The 14,564-nt window shown below is 42.8% G+C and overlaps 1 protein-coding gene across 15 annotated transcripts in view; it reads left to right on the forward strand.

The window, feature by feature from the left end:
* The window catches only part of TCF4 (transcription factor 4), a 348,714-nt gene extending 335,306 nt beyond the window's left edge, over window positions 1–13,408 (forward strand). For 11 of the 15 annotated variants that reach the window (XM_032311422.1, XM_032311430.1, XM_032311426.1 and 8 more), the window contains 5 exons: window positions 7,304–7,439; window positions 9,023–9,185; window positions 12,213–12,442; window positions 12,830–12,970; window positions 13,172–13,408. In XM_032311422.1, coding sequence (XP_032167313.1) covers window positions 7,304–7,439; window positions 9,023–9,185; window positions 12,213–12,442; window positions 12,830–12,966 — 666 coding nt within the window. In that variant the 3' untranslated portion in view covers window positions 12,967–12,970; window positions 13,172–13,408. The remainder of the gene's footprint in view (window positions 1–7,303; window positions 7,440–9,022; window positions 9,186–12,212; window positions 12,443–12,829; window positions 12,971–13,171) is intronic. The other 4 variants (XM_032311436.1, XM_032311427.1, XM_032311428.1 and 1 more) reach the window with 1 other exon arrangement.
* Window positions 13,409–14,564: the final 1,156 nt, after the last annotated feature.

Genomic DNA, 14,564 nt, shown 5'->3' on the forward strand with positions numbered 1-14,564 from the left:
AATGTTTCATTAGGCTTGTAACTCTTCCACTTCCTTTCAAATATTTTACAATAAGCCTGTGTTACTTGGATGATAAGAAAGGCATTAAAAAAGAAAGGCCAGTTAGGTACAGCTAAATCCCTAGGGGTTGACCTCCTTGGCTGCCTACAGAGCAACTTGTATGGAATCTAGTCCCGTGGTTGTACACAAGCTCACAGGTGTGTCTGTACAGTGGGATCAGAACTCCCAAGCACACGTCAGGTGTATAATCGTCTTTTCCTTCAGGCCAAACAAAAGAAGCTACCTACCAGTCAGCGCACAATTTCACCATCATCTCTGTGCTGGAGAGACTTGGGTTCATTAAGCATGGAGTAAGTTTAGTTCCCTACAAACTACTTAGTAACCTGCTACCCGGGGCCGGAAGGGGTGATAGGGACTCCACGAACCACCTGCTGAGGTTCTCACTCGGAGGACCACATCTACTTATGGTTTCCACTGTAGGAAAGTCATGTAGAGACGTGAGGGCAGAGGGTGGAGATACAAAGGAGAGAAATGAAACAGGTCTGATGGATGGAACGTACAAGTGAAGAGAAAAAAAAAAGATGAACTGAAATCAGATAACACCCATTTGCATCTCTTGAATTAAATCACAGAATCATTCATTTTAACCATTTGGGTGGACATTCTTGGGAGTTTCGGCCTAGCTGATCACGTGACAGGTCAGGCCTGCCAAGTCAGGGTCATTTACATCATGTTTAAGCCCTTTTGAAAATTATTTTATCATCTGGAGCATAAAAATTAAAGAAACCTCCCTAGAATTGCCCAATGAGGAATTACCTTAAATTTCAGGCAAAGCGTAAACGAAGCTGTGAGATTTCTGGGGGAAGAAACAGGTGTCCTCTGGAGTGAGGGAGGCTTTCCCTCATAAACATCTCCCAAGAATCAAAATCCAAACCAAAGGATGGCATCGGTTCTGACTTTAGTGAAAAGTCCTTTAAATGTTTAATGACATGGGACGCCTGGGTGGCTCAGTTGGTTGAGCAGCTGCCTTCGGCTCGGGTCATGATCCCAGCGTCCTGGGATCGAGTCCCACATCGGGCTCCTTGCTCGGCAGGGAGCCTGCTTCTCCCTCTGCCTCTGCCTGCCATTCTGTCTGCCTGTGCTTGCTCTCTGCCCCCTCTCTCTCTGATAAATAAATAAAATCTTTAAAAAAAAAAAAAAATGTTTAATGACAGGAGTTTTTAAAAAGTCGTCTGATGAGTTTCTCAACTGAGAAATATGGAAGTGATATTTGTGGTTGAAGGGCGTCCCAGATGTTAGGGCTTTCTCGCACAAAGGAGTTGGTTATTAGAGGCGGGTCTCGGTTTCCACCGCATCTCAGTGCCCCCAGGACTGTTTCCCCGCAGAATGCGTCCGCTGCTGCCGTTCCGTGAACTTCCGTGAGCCATCTGTGAGCCATTAAAGTCTGCATGGCCGCTTCCTACCTCTTTAAAAGATGCACTTTTGGACTAAACGGTGTTTTGCACATTTGGGAAAATAAGTTTGCTTTCCTCTAACATGAGGGAGATCTGGAGAGATCATTGAGACTGAAATCTAGCGTTCTCCAGCTGTCATGTGTGATTGATATTTCGTGGGGAGATGACCGTTCAGACATCCACACTGCCTTCTGTGTCTAAGGACAATTAAAGCCCATCGACTTTTCTTCCGTGTTTGTAGAGGAAGAGAAAGAGAAGAGAGAAAAGTAAAAAGAGTAAAAAGTTACCAGGGCTTTTTTTTTTTCTTTGTCCCATTTCCTTATTTTGTTTCTTCTTAAAAACACCTATGTCAAAAGGAAACATTTGACCAGATACCATTAATAACAGAGTTTTCTTTTGCTATACCAAAAAGTTCCTGGTAGCCTGTGGAGTTTTGTATCAATGTTGCTTGGTCCAGAAATTGATGACAAGTTTCCCGAAGTTCGCAGCCTACGCTCTCTTAGAAGGATTATGGTAGAAAGGAAGGAAGGGCGGCCTGAAAGCCAGCTTTGAAGCAGTTATCTCTGGAGATAACATTAACAAGGATTGAATAACTGCCAAATGAAATTTAATACATTTTCCCATCCATGAAATAGGCCTCTTAAATACAACAGAATAATTACTTTCACAATACTCCCTGGAAACAAAGAGAGCAGAAACACCGAATGTCTTTTTTGTTTGTGGTGTTTGTTGTGAGCCCAAGGATCAGGATAAGGATATTTACCAGGACGCTATGCGGATCCCCACATGACAGCAGCCTTGCCAACAGCCACCTCATTGGAGGCTGCATGTCTTTTAAATCTGTTTATGTTGGAGGAGTTGTGGCAAATATTAAATTTTATAATTTAGTTAGACATCTTGGTCTTGGCCATCGGTGATGAGCTGTGGTGGTTTTTCCCCTGTGATAGAGAAAAAGAAAATGGTTTTCATATCCATATCTATACACACACACATCTATGTACATGTATGCACACTTTTGGAAACAAAAGCTCCAGGAAGTAAACCCCCTTTGTCCCTTAACTCTGCTCCCATAAACACACACACACACACACACACACACACACACACCAAATCAAATTGTTTGATGCTGTTATAAGTTTTCTGAGCTCAGATCCTGTTTTATTCTTCTTACTAGACGTTTGCCAAGTCACTTGACTATCTCCAACCTTAGCTTTCTTCTCTATAAAATGGGGAATTTGGCCTAACGGGGTTCCAAGTTTCACAAGCCCTTTTAGTCTCTACTCTGCGAGTGGAAAGTGCTTCTAATTAATATATCAATTCTTCCCTTGGAAAGTAAGGTTATTTAAAATTACATGGTGCTTTTCTGATTCAAAAGAAGTAATATACTTCTAAAGATACTTAGTTATTCCCAGTGACATTAACACGGGAGAATTTAGATAGCTGTGTCAGGGTTTGACTACACCTTGACCTGAGATGCAGGATGACTTAGATATTTACACCCAAGAGCCATGATGTGGGGGGCAGGCTATCTGGGCAGAAGGGGCAACCATGCTTGGACCACATGAGCTCCCCTCTTCTTTTGTAGCTCATTGAACCAGTTCATGGGGACACTTGGCCCTAAAGTGGCCCCTTCAAGGGATGGCCCATGGGTTCTTCAAAATGAGGAGCTCACCATCAGATGATCTGGGGGTTCTGGACTCAGAAATACTAAGGGAGTTCGCAGCAGTTAGTACGGAACCTGAAAGAGTGTACTGAGAGGTGCATGAAGGGAGCGTCCAGGCTGTAGCCAGGAGGCGACAAAAGCCAGAGAGACAGAGGTACCAGTAGAAGTACGAGAGAGGCTGGAATGACCCATGAAAGAGAAGAAGTGGCCTTAAGTCCAAAAGAGCTCTCTGGGTCCAAAACCCAAATTACAGAAATCATGATGAATGTCCTTTCCTTTGAGAGACTTACTGTTAAAACCGCCACACTAAATTAATCAATGCCCAAAACTGCCTCAGAGGATCACTGTAAGCTCCACGAGGTCATCCAATTTATTCACCTCCCGGAGCGACAAGCACGAAACTGTATTAGTAAGTATCTCTTGGCTTAACAAATGTACTCTTGGGTCAATCAATGAACACTGATGGAATAATTTTGAGATTTGAGTTTTGTCTTTTACATTCAGCATAAGCATATCTAAAACCATATTGTATATAACTAAGAAGACTATTCTTAAAGATTGCAAAAAAAATTACAAACAGTATTGATAAAATTAACTGCTTTTTTTAGGCTGGCTTTTAACTTTATTTTTTACCTAGATGAAAACATTATCCAAATAGGGCTTTAATGAAGTATAGATTTTCTAAAAATAGGTGCTATCCCTAGAATTGATTTGTAGGTTGAAGGAATCTGCTTTCTTCTTATTATATTATTACATATTTATTATTTGGAAGATGGACGAGCCCTGACCCTTGTATATCACATGGCTCCTCCTTCTATTTCAGAGGGATTCTGGTGATGGAGTGGGCTAGCCACCCAGTCTTTCTTCTTTTTTCTTTGTCTCTTATGTGACCAGAAATGCTGTTTCTGAAAGAGAAGTAAACAGGGTTAGGACAAGCTGCCTGTGGCCAAGGAAACAAACAAAGCAACGTTAATTCTTTGGAATACGAGCCCACAGTCCCAGTCAATGGAACTGATCCTGAGGAATCAGGCTCAGTACCACATGGATCTGGACCCATCATCATTCGTTCATTTGCCCTGGAAAGTACATAGTTTATACGGGAGGCCTTAAAACATCAAGAGCAGGGGCACCTGGGTACACCTGCAGGGGGCACCTGCTCAGTCAGTTAAGTGCCTGACTCTTGGCTCAGGTCATGATCTCAAGGTCAAGAGATAGAACAGGCATGTATGCACTTTCTCAAAAAAAAAAAAAAAAAAAAGTAACTTTATTCCTAATTTCCTTTATGGAAAATTATTAGGTATATTTGAGATGAGCTAAGATGATCTATAGAAAATAAAGTTAGGTGTAATATGTATGGCTAAAATCCAAACAAATATAGTTGGAACAAACATATTTTATAATTGTCAAACATACTTACAATATCATTTAAGATTTTACTCTCATTGTGCAAGAGGATTTAGAATCAAATGCATGTGAGCAAAATAGGGACAGAGAGTGCAAAGATGATCATGAATGAAGGTAGCTTGTGTTCTGAAGGGGTTTGAACTCCATAGACTCTTATTTTTATGTCGTATGCAGGTACTTTCAGATAGTTTCACGTAACAGTTTCTATAATTACTGTGTACCTATTATATAATAGTTGCTTTGCATATTACCTCCCTTTGCAATAAACATGGGACTCATTCTCTATCACTTGGTGTTATTTTCCCATTTGGGATTTGAATACCTTGTCCATGGTTACACAGCTAACAAAGAAGCCAATTACAGTTAAAAATCTAGATATTGTTGGCTCTTATTATTTTATTCTTTCTACTCAGTCTTTCATAGTAGTTGAGGCAGAGAAAGCATAAAGATAATTGGTTGTGGGCTCTTTTTCCTCTTGTAAAAACTAATCTGAATGTGATCTAGAAGGAAAGAAAGAAATGCAGGATTAATCTATGAATGTATTTCAAGTGAAAAGCAAAATAGTAACCTTAAATTACATCATGGATGCTTACAAGGAAAGCTTGGGTGTTTTAAGAGAATGATTTTTAACATAAAAGGGATTTCCATCTTTGCTAGACTCAAACCTGTGGTTACCTTCAGTGATTCCAATTCACAGTCATCTTCTATGGAAATTTAAGAGATTAAACCCATTGGGAATACCAGTAAATACGCATCAGCACTATGGGAATTATTTGCGTTACCATTGATTGACAAGCTCAAAGAGCTACCGTTTGCTCAAGCCCTGCAAATTCATCCTTACAAGTTGACACCTTAGATTGAAAGGATGATCATCAATCGAATGAGTCTTCTAAATGCACAAATACAAAAGTGGCAAATCAAAACCTGAATGGAAAATAGCAATCACTCTTTTGTTTGGAACGAATATAAAAACAGACCAAGAGCGAGTGAGAAATGGTTGGGGGCATCCGGTGGGCCTGACCGGCGTGATCCGGCGTCAGTTACCAGGGGAGACCGCAGTGGCCTGGTGGGGGCGTTGCCTAGACAAAGGGGGCTTACACTTGTTCCATGGAACTCCAGAAGTTGAGACTAGAATCAGTGGGTGGAGTGTACAAGGAGGCCAACTTGTGATTAAAATGGAATGGGCTGCTTTAGGAGGTAATCATGGTCCCCTTACATCTGCAGCTCCCACATAGAAGCGAAATAGCCACCATTCAGAATGTTCTGGGAAGGGACGCAGGCGCACAGGTGGCAGACAGCCCTGGACTCTTAGCCACAGCATTCATTTATACTCCCCGATGCTCACGAATCTTTAAATCCTGTATATTCTTGGTATATTTTGAACCTGAGCAATTAGTATGATTTACGCGATCCCTCCCCTTCCCCCCCCCCCCGAGTTATTTCCTTCTGTGCTGTTTTGGATTATATAATGGTGATACTTTATACTAGGTTGCCTTTAGATAGAATGTACTTCCTTCGGTTCTGTGAATTTTATTGTTGTCGGTTCAGATTCTTATTGTTGTTGCGTTCTTTGGAAACACTCTTCTAAAACATTTGGCAGCAAAAAGAAGGAAGATTCTGCTTTGTAGGGTTTTTGTTTTGGGATTGGAAAAAAAAATAAACTTTTTGATTCGTAGCAGTAGAAATTCATGGATAAATATTGTTAGTGTCAGGCCCACTGTCCCGCACCCGTGTTCACCCAACAATAGACTCGGAGAATAACTCCTCGGAAATGCAAACGAAAATGTCAGCTAGTCCTGTTCCTCTTGGTTTGCAAATGCTTAATGGTGTTGCTTTAAGGCATTAAGCTATAAAGTCCGCAATGGCTGTCTCACTGTCACTAGTGCAACATCTCTGGACCCCAGAGTGGGTAGTAGTAGTTAATAAAAAGCTCAGCAGTAATTCTTCCAGACCAAGTCATCATGCTGTATTCCGTAATTTTATTCATGGAAACCTAAAGTGTTTAGAGTATGGTGTCTTTCTAGGATCAGAATAGTGGGAGGAAAAAAAAAAATGGAAAAATGTCCAAACATCTTTGCATGGCAATGATGGCATTACTGGTGTGTTTAATAAAACCTTTATTGGTACATTTTCCGGTGTGGTGGCATTGGCAGAAACGGTCCCCCTTTGGATTTGGAACTCAGCAGCTGATGAAATGCAGTAAACATTAATTTGGAATGGGCTGCCCGTTTTGGAAAGCCAGGTGACATTTTATTATATTTGTACCGAGCAGGGGCTGTGTCCCATACTGCTGTAGCTTCCGCTGTCAGAGGCTTAGCTGGCATTATGGAAAAAAAAAATGGCAGGCCTGAGAATCTTATCCCCTGAAATGAAAGTCGAATGCCAAATTGAAATTCCTGTAGGATTTCCGATAGCAATGGGGGAATTGAGAAGCCCACAATTAAGCATATGGGCATTAAGATAATTGTCAGATCTGTTGGCGGACATGATAGAAGACAGATGGGTACGAATCAGTGCGCTCCACTGCAGCACCCTGGGAGACAATTTGACGTTTTACCTGCCTGAGCTCCTCTGCCATATTTGTCACTGGATGTACCGCGCGGCATCTCACGGAGTGTGAAGTGTTTTGCCGGCTACTGTAGGTGCAAGTGTGGTCCTTCAGCGCCCTCTAGTGAAAGGCATTTGGGAGTCTCGTTCTTCCGAGGCCCGTCTTCCTTCCGCAGGTCCTTGCTGCCCTCCCTCTGGTTCCCGCTAAACTCTGCCGTTCCTCTCACCCTTACAGGTTGGGGCCCATCGTGAAGACGGTGTGGCCCTGAGAGGCAGCCATTCTCTTGTGCCAAACCAGGTTCCAGTTCCGCAGCTTCCTGTCCAGTCTGCAACGTCCCCTGATTTGAACCCACCCCAGGACCCTTACAGAGGTAGGTCCGCCCCCGAAGGCACCCTGCCCTCGCTTAGACAATAGCAACTCCAGTGTTGATCCCAGGCGCCCTTGGCATTCGTCCCTAAGGAAGCGCTGGCAAAAAACCAAGAGTCAAATTTGGTACAAAAATGGTAAGCGAATGGGAAAGTAGTTAGAACGGAGCCGGCTAATTGTGTTTCTTCAGGAACTGTTTTGCTCAAACATCCTCTGAGATCCTGGTCCTCTCTCAGCAGGGAATGAGACGACAGCCTGATGAGAGGAAATTTTATTTTAGCTATTTCCACATTTTCCTCATTCAGGTCCTCTAATGTGGTTAGTTGTAGCCTGAACATGATATTTCCAAATGAATAGGAAGGAAGGAAATTGTTTTTGTCGTTTAAGATCGAAGGAAATGTAGGTACGTCTCAAAACTGGGACTTGGTGGAATGATTTTCACTCTTTTCCTCTCGCCCCACAACGACTGCCTCAAACCACGGATGCCAGGCAGCTTTCCATGACCCCGGGGAGTGACGTCGCAGGGGCCAGACCTGGGTCCCCTGCTCCCTGGGCTACCGCCTGGCCCGGGGACTTGCAGACCCTTAAATAACATTCTCTTATGACCCTCCCTCCGTGTTTGGAATAAAGATGGTAATACTGCCATGGCGATAGGCAGAAGCTTTTTTTCACCTGCTAAACATTGTACAAATCTGAATATTAATTATGTATGTGGAGAAAGAGATGATCACCACTTCTTAAACTTAGCCTATGTAGGCATGACCTGAGGATCTTGTTAAAATGCAGATTTTGATTCAGGAGGTCTGGCATTCTGCATCTCTGAAGAGTTCTGGCGATAAGGTTCCTTCTGGACCACAGACCAAATTTTGAGTGCCTACGAATAGAGGAGAATACCCAATAGACATGCTTCTACCTTAGAAATAAGTGGATACGACGGTCACGTATTAAAATCTACTGTGATCCTGAAAGTTGAAATGCATTGTGATCTTAAAAGTTGAGCAGTGGTTAAAGCTAGAAATTTCTTCAGCGAGCAGCTAACTGCTTTCCATATGTACCATTTTTAAATGCTGATTACTCCTCGAGGATAAGAGAAGCCTAATTTCAGAATATCATTAGGGTATCTATTGAAGCCTTGACTGTACATATTTAGCGTACTCCCTGGGAATTATATTTTAAGGACATTTTTCTATTAAATCATTGCATATGGAAGAAACTCAATATAATAGCTGATATTTACTTGGGTTCTTAATCAGAACATTGAGGTGTGTGATTTTCATGATTATGATTTTCATTGCAATTAAGTTGATGTTTTGTAGACAGTGAAATTACCATCTACTCCAAAAGATTGCAAAATAGAATTTAACCTCGGAGCCAATGCAAAGAGAACTTGCTTCCACAGGTGCATTTTTGAAACTTCACCAGATAGCATGAAAAAAAAAAAAAAAAGAAACCACGGCAGGAGGATCACCGTTCAGCAGCTGAAGGGTATAGGCACAACTCCACAATCCGCAGAGCATGTGCTGGTGCCTCGGGTCTTCCGTGGAAGCGTCACCTGGTCTCTCTCTCTCTCTCTCCCTTTTCCGGCAGGCATGCCGCCAGGCTTGCAGGGCCAGAGCGTCTCCTCCGGCAGCTCTGAGATCAAATCCGACGACGAGGGCGATGAGAACCTTCAGGACACGAAGTCTTCCGAGGACAAGAAGTTAGATGACGACAAGAAGGATATCAAATCGATTACTAGGTCAAGATCTAGGTAACAGTATATGATACTGTCGCTTCATTTAATTCCTTTATTGGACTTTGATGAAGTGAACAGAACAGGAAGAAACTACTCAGTTTTTTCCTGGCAGGTAAATCTACAGCTGAAAAGAAATTTCAAGGCTTGCTCTAGAGGTGCTAAAGTATCATTTAAGATACCGGCCCTCTAGGGAAGCCTAAAATGTCTTTGCACTTACGAATTTGGACCTCGTGCTCACTGCACGCAGTGCAGACAATTTGTAACTGATTCAAGTGCAAATGGTTGATTTAAAAAAAAAAAAAAAAAGAACTATGCTTATTCTGCGAATTTGGTCAGAAATGATCTTTCCAAAATATTTCTAAAAAGAGATCTTAGCCATGTTGAAAATGCAGCTGAGGTATATGCAGCTATGACTTTTCTCTTCTCTCGAACGTGAGAAAGCACTGATTTCCCAGCTCTATCTTAAACGTGTTGGTATTTAATAATAATGATGATGATGATGATGATGATGATGATGATACCGAAGTTGCTCACTTTTTTCTCTCAGATACTCCTTTCTACAGAAAATACAGCTGCAGGAAAATAGCTTCTGGTTGGTTTTCTTAAATAATCTGATATCTTTCAATTAGAATCTGTTTCCTGGAATGTGAATCCTAATCTGATGATCAGGTGGTTTGGGAACACCGTCACACCCAGGTTCTTTGCCTCAGTTCCCTTGGGTTGTTTTTATTTATAAGTTAAATCAATCGTGCTGTGACTGCACATCCCCTTCTAAAAGCTGTTGTTCTCAGGCTTAGCTCTAATGCCCTTTAGGAATTAAGAACATGCCCCTTGGGATGGATTTTCTTATCCAAAAGTCCTAAAAGCTCCCTACCCCTCCCCTCCCACCATCCCCGCAGAGTTTCCTGTCTCATGGCGACACGGGTGGTGGCTTTCACAGCCCTCCCATCACCTCTGTCAGTCCATTCATTTCTTAGTAATTTAACTAGTGGCCCTGACTTATGCATATAGTTTCTATATGACTCATGCATGTAGATTTCAGTACAACATTTTAACTTGCTGTTAAGAACCCACTTCTTTTAAAAGGTTACGCTTGTGGCATTGGCTTATGTCTCTAAGCCTGTGATGTAAGGCAACACTAGGCAGTTTTCTTTGCATAGCCAATCTATTTCATACTTATGAGTGAATAACCAACTCTAATTAGTTATTAGCCTGAATACCTTTGGAAAACAAGTTCCCACTTTCCAAGGCAATGTTGTGAAAGCTGTGGCAACCTGTTCAATGTTTAAAAATGTTGCCCAGATTTTAGCTTCAGGACGGGCCCAGCAGAGATTTGGCTCTGTTCTCATTTCATGTCTTACGTCCTATTTGTGTTGCGGGATGTGGATGCGAATTCACGGTAGCCGTGGCTGCCTCCCCGTCAGCAGAAGTCACGGGTGAGGAGGAGGAGGAGGGTTCGGCAGAAGAAGTGAGAAGGACCAGATGGCATAGGAAGAACCTTTTCCCACTGGTTCAGGGCAGTTGTGTGTCCACCAGCACTCCTCTGGGGTGGATGGTCCCATCTGGAAGGGAGTTTAACCTACAGGGAGACAAGCCAAGTCTTAAAGCATCTTCCTTTGGTGTCTTCCTTTTCCCCACCCTTACAAGTGTTCTTGGCTTACGTACATCATGTGTATTGGCAACATGTGCTTGCAACCCAAGGATACCACTCCCATTTTTCACTGACTGGAGCTTCTCAGCTGTAATTGGTCTTTAGTGCAATTTGGAAGCTACCCAGAGATTCTCCAAAGTAGAAGATTCAGATCCATACATGTTAAGCCAACATTCATTAAGTGTGCATTGAATTGACTAGATAACTTACCCCATGTCTTCCCGATCTGAAATGTCATGATTAACATCTCTATTCTGGGCACATTTCGGATTCATGGAATTTTCAAGGAGAGCTTAACCTCCGTGGTCCTTTAGATCGTGCTTGAACTTCTAGACTAACATCCTTACAAATGGTCCCCTCCACATCGTTTGATATAATGAGGAAGCTGTTACTTTCCAGTGAAGTTTCCCTCATTTTGTGTATCTCTTATGACATCTCTTATACCCCAAAAGCTTCTTGCTCATGTTAACTCAGTCTCTACCACTCAGAGGTCTCTGTTTTGTTCTGCTTTCTGAGACAATACATCTCTCATGCCTCTCTCTTTTTTTTAATACGATCACCCATGAAATATTTGAAGCCCTGATATCATGAAACCTTCATACGACATGCTTTCCAGATGGCCCATCATCCTGTTTGCCCTCCATTCAAAAGTTCCTAATCTGTGAACATGACACCCAGAAACAGACAGAAGTAATCTTGCCTTTCCAGATTCTACTGGCTCCAGCCATGCCTTTGCTATGAATCATGTAATATTTTGGTTCTCATGATCAGAGATTAGCTTTTGGACTTCGTTTTTGACTCACAATGAGATCATGGTCATTTATAACTAGTAGGTGCTTGGTATTTTGTTTTGTTTGCTCTGTGTAGTGGACGTTAAGTCAGGTTTTCCCAGCTTGTTTTGAGGATGATAAACATCCGTGATATGAAAAGGCAAGGAGATCATGACGTTTTTAACCTTTTTTTTTTCTTTTAACTGCATGGAGAAAATGACTCAGATACGTTAAGTGGATTGGCCACGCCTTCAAAGCTCGTTAATGGTGAAACATTGACAAAAGGCTAAGTTGGCGGTGACCCGCTTTGCACAGTGTAGCCTCATTGATCCGAGCTGTGTTTGCCCTTTGGCCCTGCATCAGCGGGAGTGCGCTTGGGGCCCTAACTTTCACCTCTCCTGTTCTGTTTGGGTTGAATGTCTGGGAGAAACCGAATGTCTTGCGCGTGGATTGTCAGCACCGTTTTAGCAGTCCCAAGTTCAAGTGGATGTAAAATCCCGCTACCCACGGCAGCCGGAAATGGACACATTCCCTGGAAACTCTGGAAGAAAACAACACTAATGTAGACACCTTCTTTTTCCCCACACCATTAGAAAATGTCGCATCCCTTCTGTCCCACAGCAATAATGACGACGAGGACCTGACCCCCGAGCAGAAGGCGGAGCGCGAGAAGGAGCGGAGGATGGCGAACAACGCCCGCGAGCGCCTGCGCGTCCGCGACATCAACGAGGCTTTCAAGGAGCTCGGCCGCATGGTGCAGCTCCACCTCAAGAGCGACAAGCCCCAGACCAAGCTCCTGATCCTGCACCAAGCCGTGGCCGTCATCCTCAGCTTGGAGCAGCAAGTCCGAGGTCAGTACCGGCCCGCCGCCTCCCGGTGGAAGCGGCCGCAGTGGGTGGAGACGGGCTGGCTGGCCTTGAGCATCCTTGAGAGCAGCTGGGTCAAGGGCAGATCACGTCTGAATCTGGGCGGCGGCTCCCCTTGCTTCCGTGGTGAAGTCACAGGATTCTCTTTCAAGTAAGACGAGGACAGGATGCTGCCACGGGCCTTCTCAGTCGTCGGACTAGTGCTAGGGACTGACCCCTCGGATCACCGCGTGCCCTTCCTAGCTCTTCCTTTCGCTCGGTCCTGTAGAGAGAGACTCGGAGAGAGGGTCAGCAGGTGCACAGAAGAGTGCCATCCTGCCCTCTACCAGACGCCACGGCGCTAACCAAATGCTCTGCTTCCATCTTCCACAGAAAGGAATCTGAACCCGAAAGCCGCGTGTCTGAAAAGAAGGGAGGAGGAGAAGGTGTCCTCGGAGCCTCCCCCGCTCTCCTTGGCGGGCCCGCACCCTGGAATGGGAGATGCGTCGAACCACATGGGACAGATGTAAAAGGGCAAGTGTGTTCTCAGCCATTTCGGGAACCCTTTCCCCGGTCAGTCCCTCTTCGCCAAGGCGTCACTCAGGGAAGTCCGCTTTCCCCCAGATGAACAGATTCTCTTTTCTTTCCCTCGGGGGGGGAATAAGTTTTAATAATAAAACGTTTACTTCTGTGTTAAGCGTATGAATTAATTCTCCTCTCTTTTTCCCTTCTCAGGTCCAAGCTGCCACATTGCTTCATTAATGCAAGAGACCACTTCCTTAACAGCTGTATTATCTTAAACCCACATAAACACTTCTCCTTAACCCCTTTTTTTGTAATATAAGACAAGTCTGAGTAGTTATGAATCGCAGACGCAAGAGGTTTCAGCATTCCCAATTATCAAAAAACCGAAAAACACACAAAAAAAAAAAAGAAAGAAAAAAGTGCAACTTGAGGGGCGACCCTCTAACATATCATTCAGAATGTGCAAAGCGGCGTGTGCAAGCCGAGGCGCAGCCCAGAGACTGAATGGCAATCTTTCCACACTGTGGAGCAATGCATTTGTGCCTAAACTTCTTTTGGAAAAAAAAAAATATAATTAATTTGTAAGTCTGAAAAAAAATATTTAATTTAAAAAATTGTAAACTTGCAATAATGAAAAAGTGTACTTCTGAAGAAAACTACATGAACGTTTTTGTTGGTATTCAAGTCAGCTAGTGTTTATAATTACTGGATATTGAATAAGGGAAGCTCGGCTGCCCTAGTAACAAAACCAGCAAACGTCCTGATGACAACGAAGTGATGACATTAGCCATTCCTTAGGGTAGGAGGAACAGATGGATCTTATAGACCTATGACAAATATATATATAAATATATATATAAATATATATTAAAAATTTAGTGACTATGGTAAGCTTTTGTTCATTTGTTTCAGACTTTTTTCTCCTGTAAAAAAATAGTACTGATTAACTTTTTTAAAAGAAAGATTTTACTGTAAATACGGATTTTTTTTTCTTTTTTTCTTTTTTCTTTTTTTTTTGTTGTTTTTTCTTTTTTCTTTTTTCTTTCTTTTGGGGGCGGGGGGTCTTATTTCTGTCCCTTTCCCTGGTTTGTTACCGTAACCTGTAGTGCCAACTCTGCTTCCGGAGGGGTAGTGCAGGATCAAATGCTGACCCTGATGTTGCTTTTCATTCATAAATAAGTAGAAAGTTGTTTCTCCAGTCTTTTGGGAACACAGGACTTAAAAGTCACATCATGTGTAGATATTACAAGCAGCATTACTGAGACATGGCAAAAAGAGTTTGTCTGAACGTAATGTTGCGTTTGTGACCCTATTCTGGGATTTTCAGAGGTACAAGGTTAGAATGCTACAATGTTACCACTGTGCCTTCCAATGTTTATATCATCGGAAACATAACATAATCAAAGTGGCTGTGATTTAACAAAATGATTCAAGTGTTACCTACATGTGTAGCCGAAGTAGTGTGCAGTGAGGCGTTTCTGAATACATGGTCAGATTTTTGGAAAAAAACAAAAACAAAAAAAACAAAGTTCAAAAACCATCAAATGAGAAAATTGCAAGTAGTGTGACAGAGCTGATTGATTTTGTTGCTTTCTTGATTTTT

The sequence above is a fragment of the Mustela erminea genome, chromosome 13 (genome assembly GCF_009829155.1).
Source record: "Mustela erminea isolate mMusErm1 chromosome 13, mMusErm1.Pri, whole genome shotgun sequence".
Classification (NCBI taxonomy): Eukaryota; Metazoa; Chordata; class Mammalia; order Carnivora; family Mustelidae; genus Mustela; species Mustela erminea.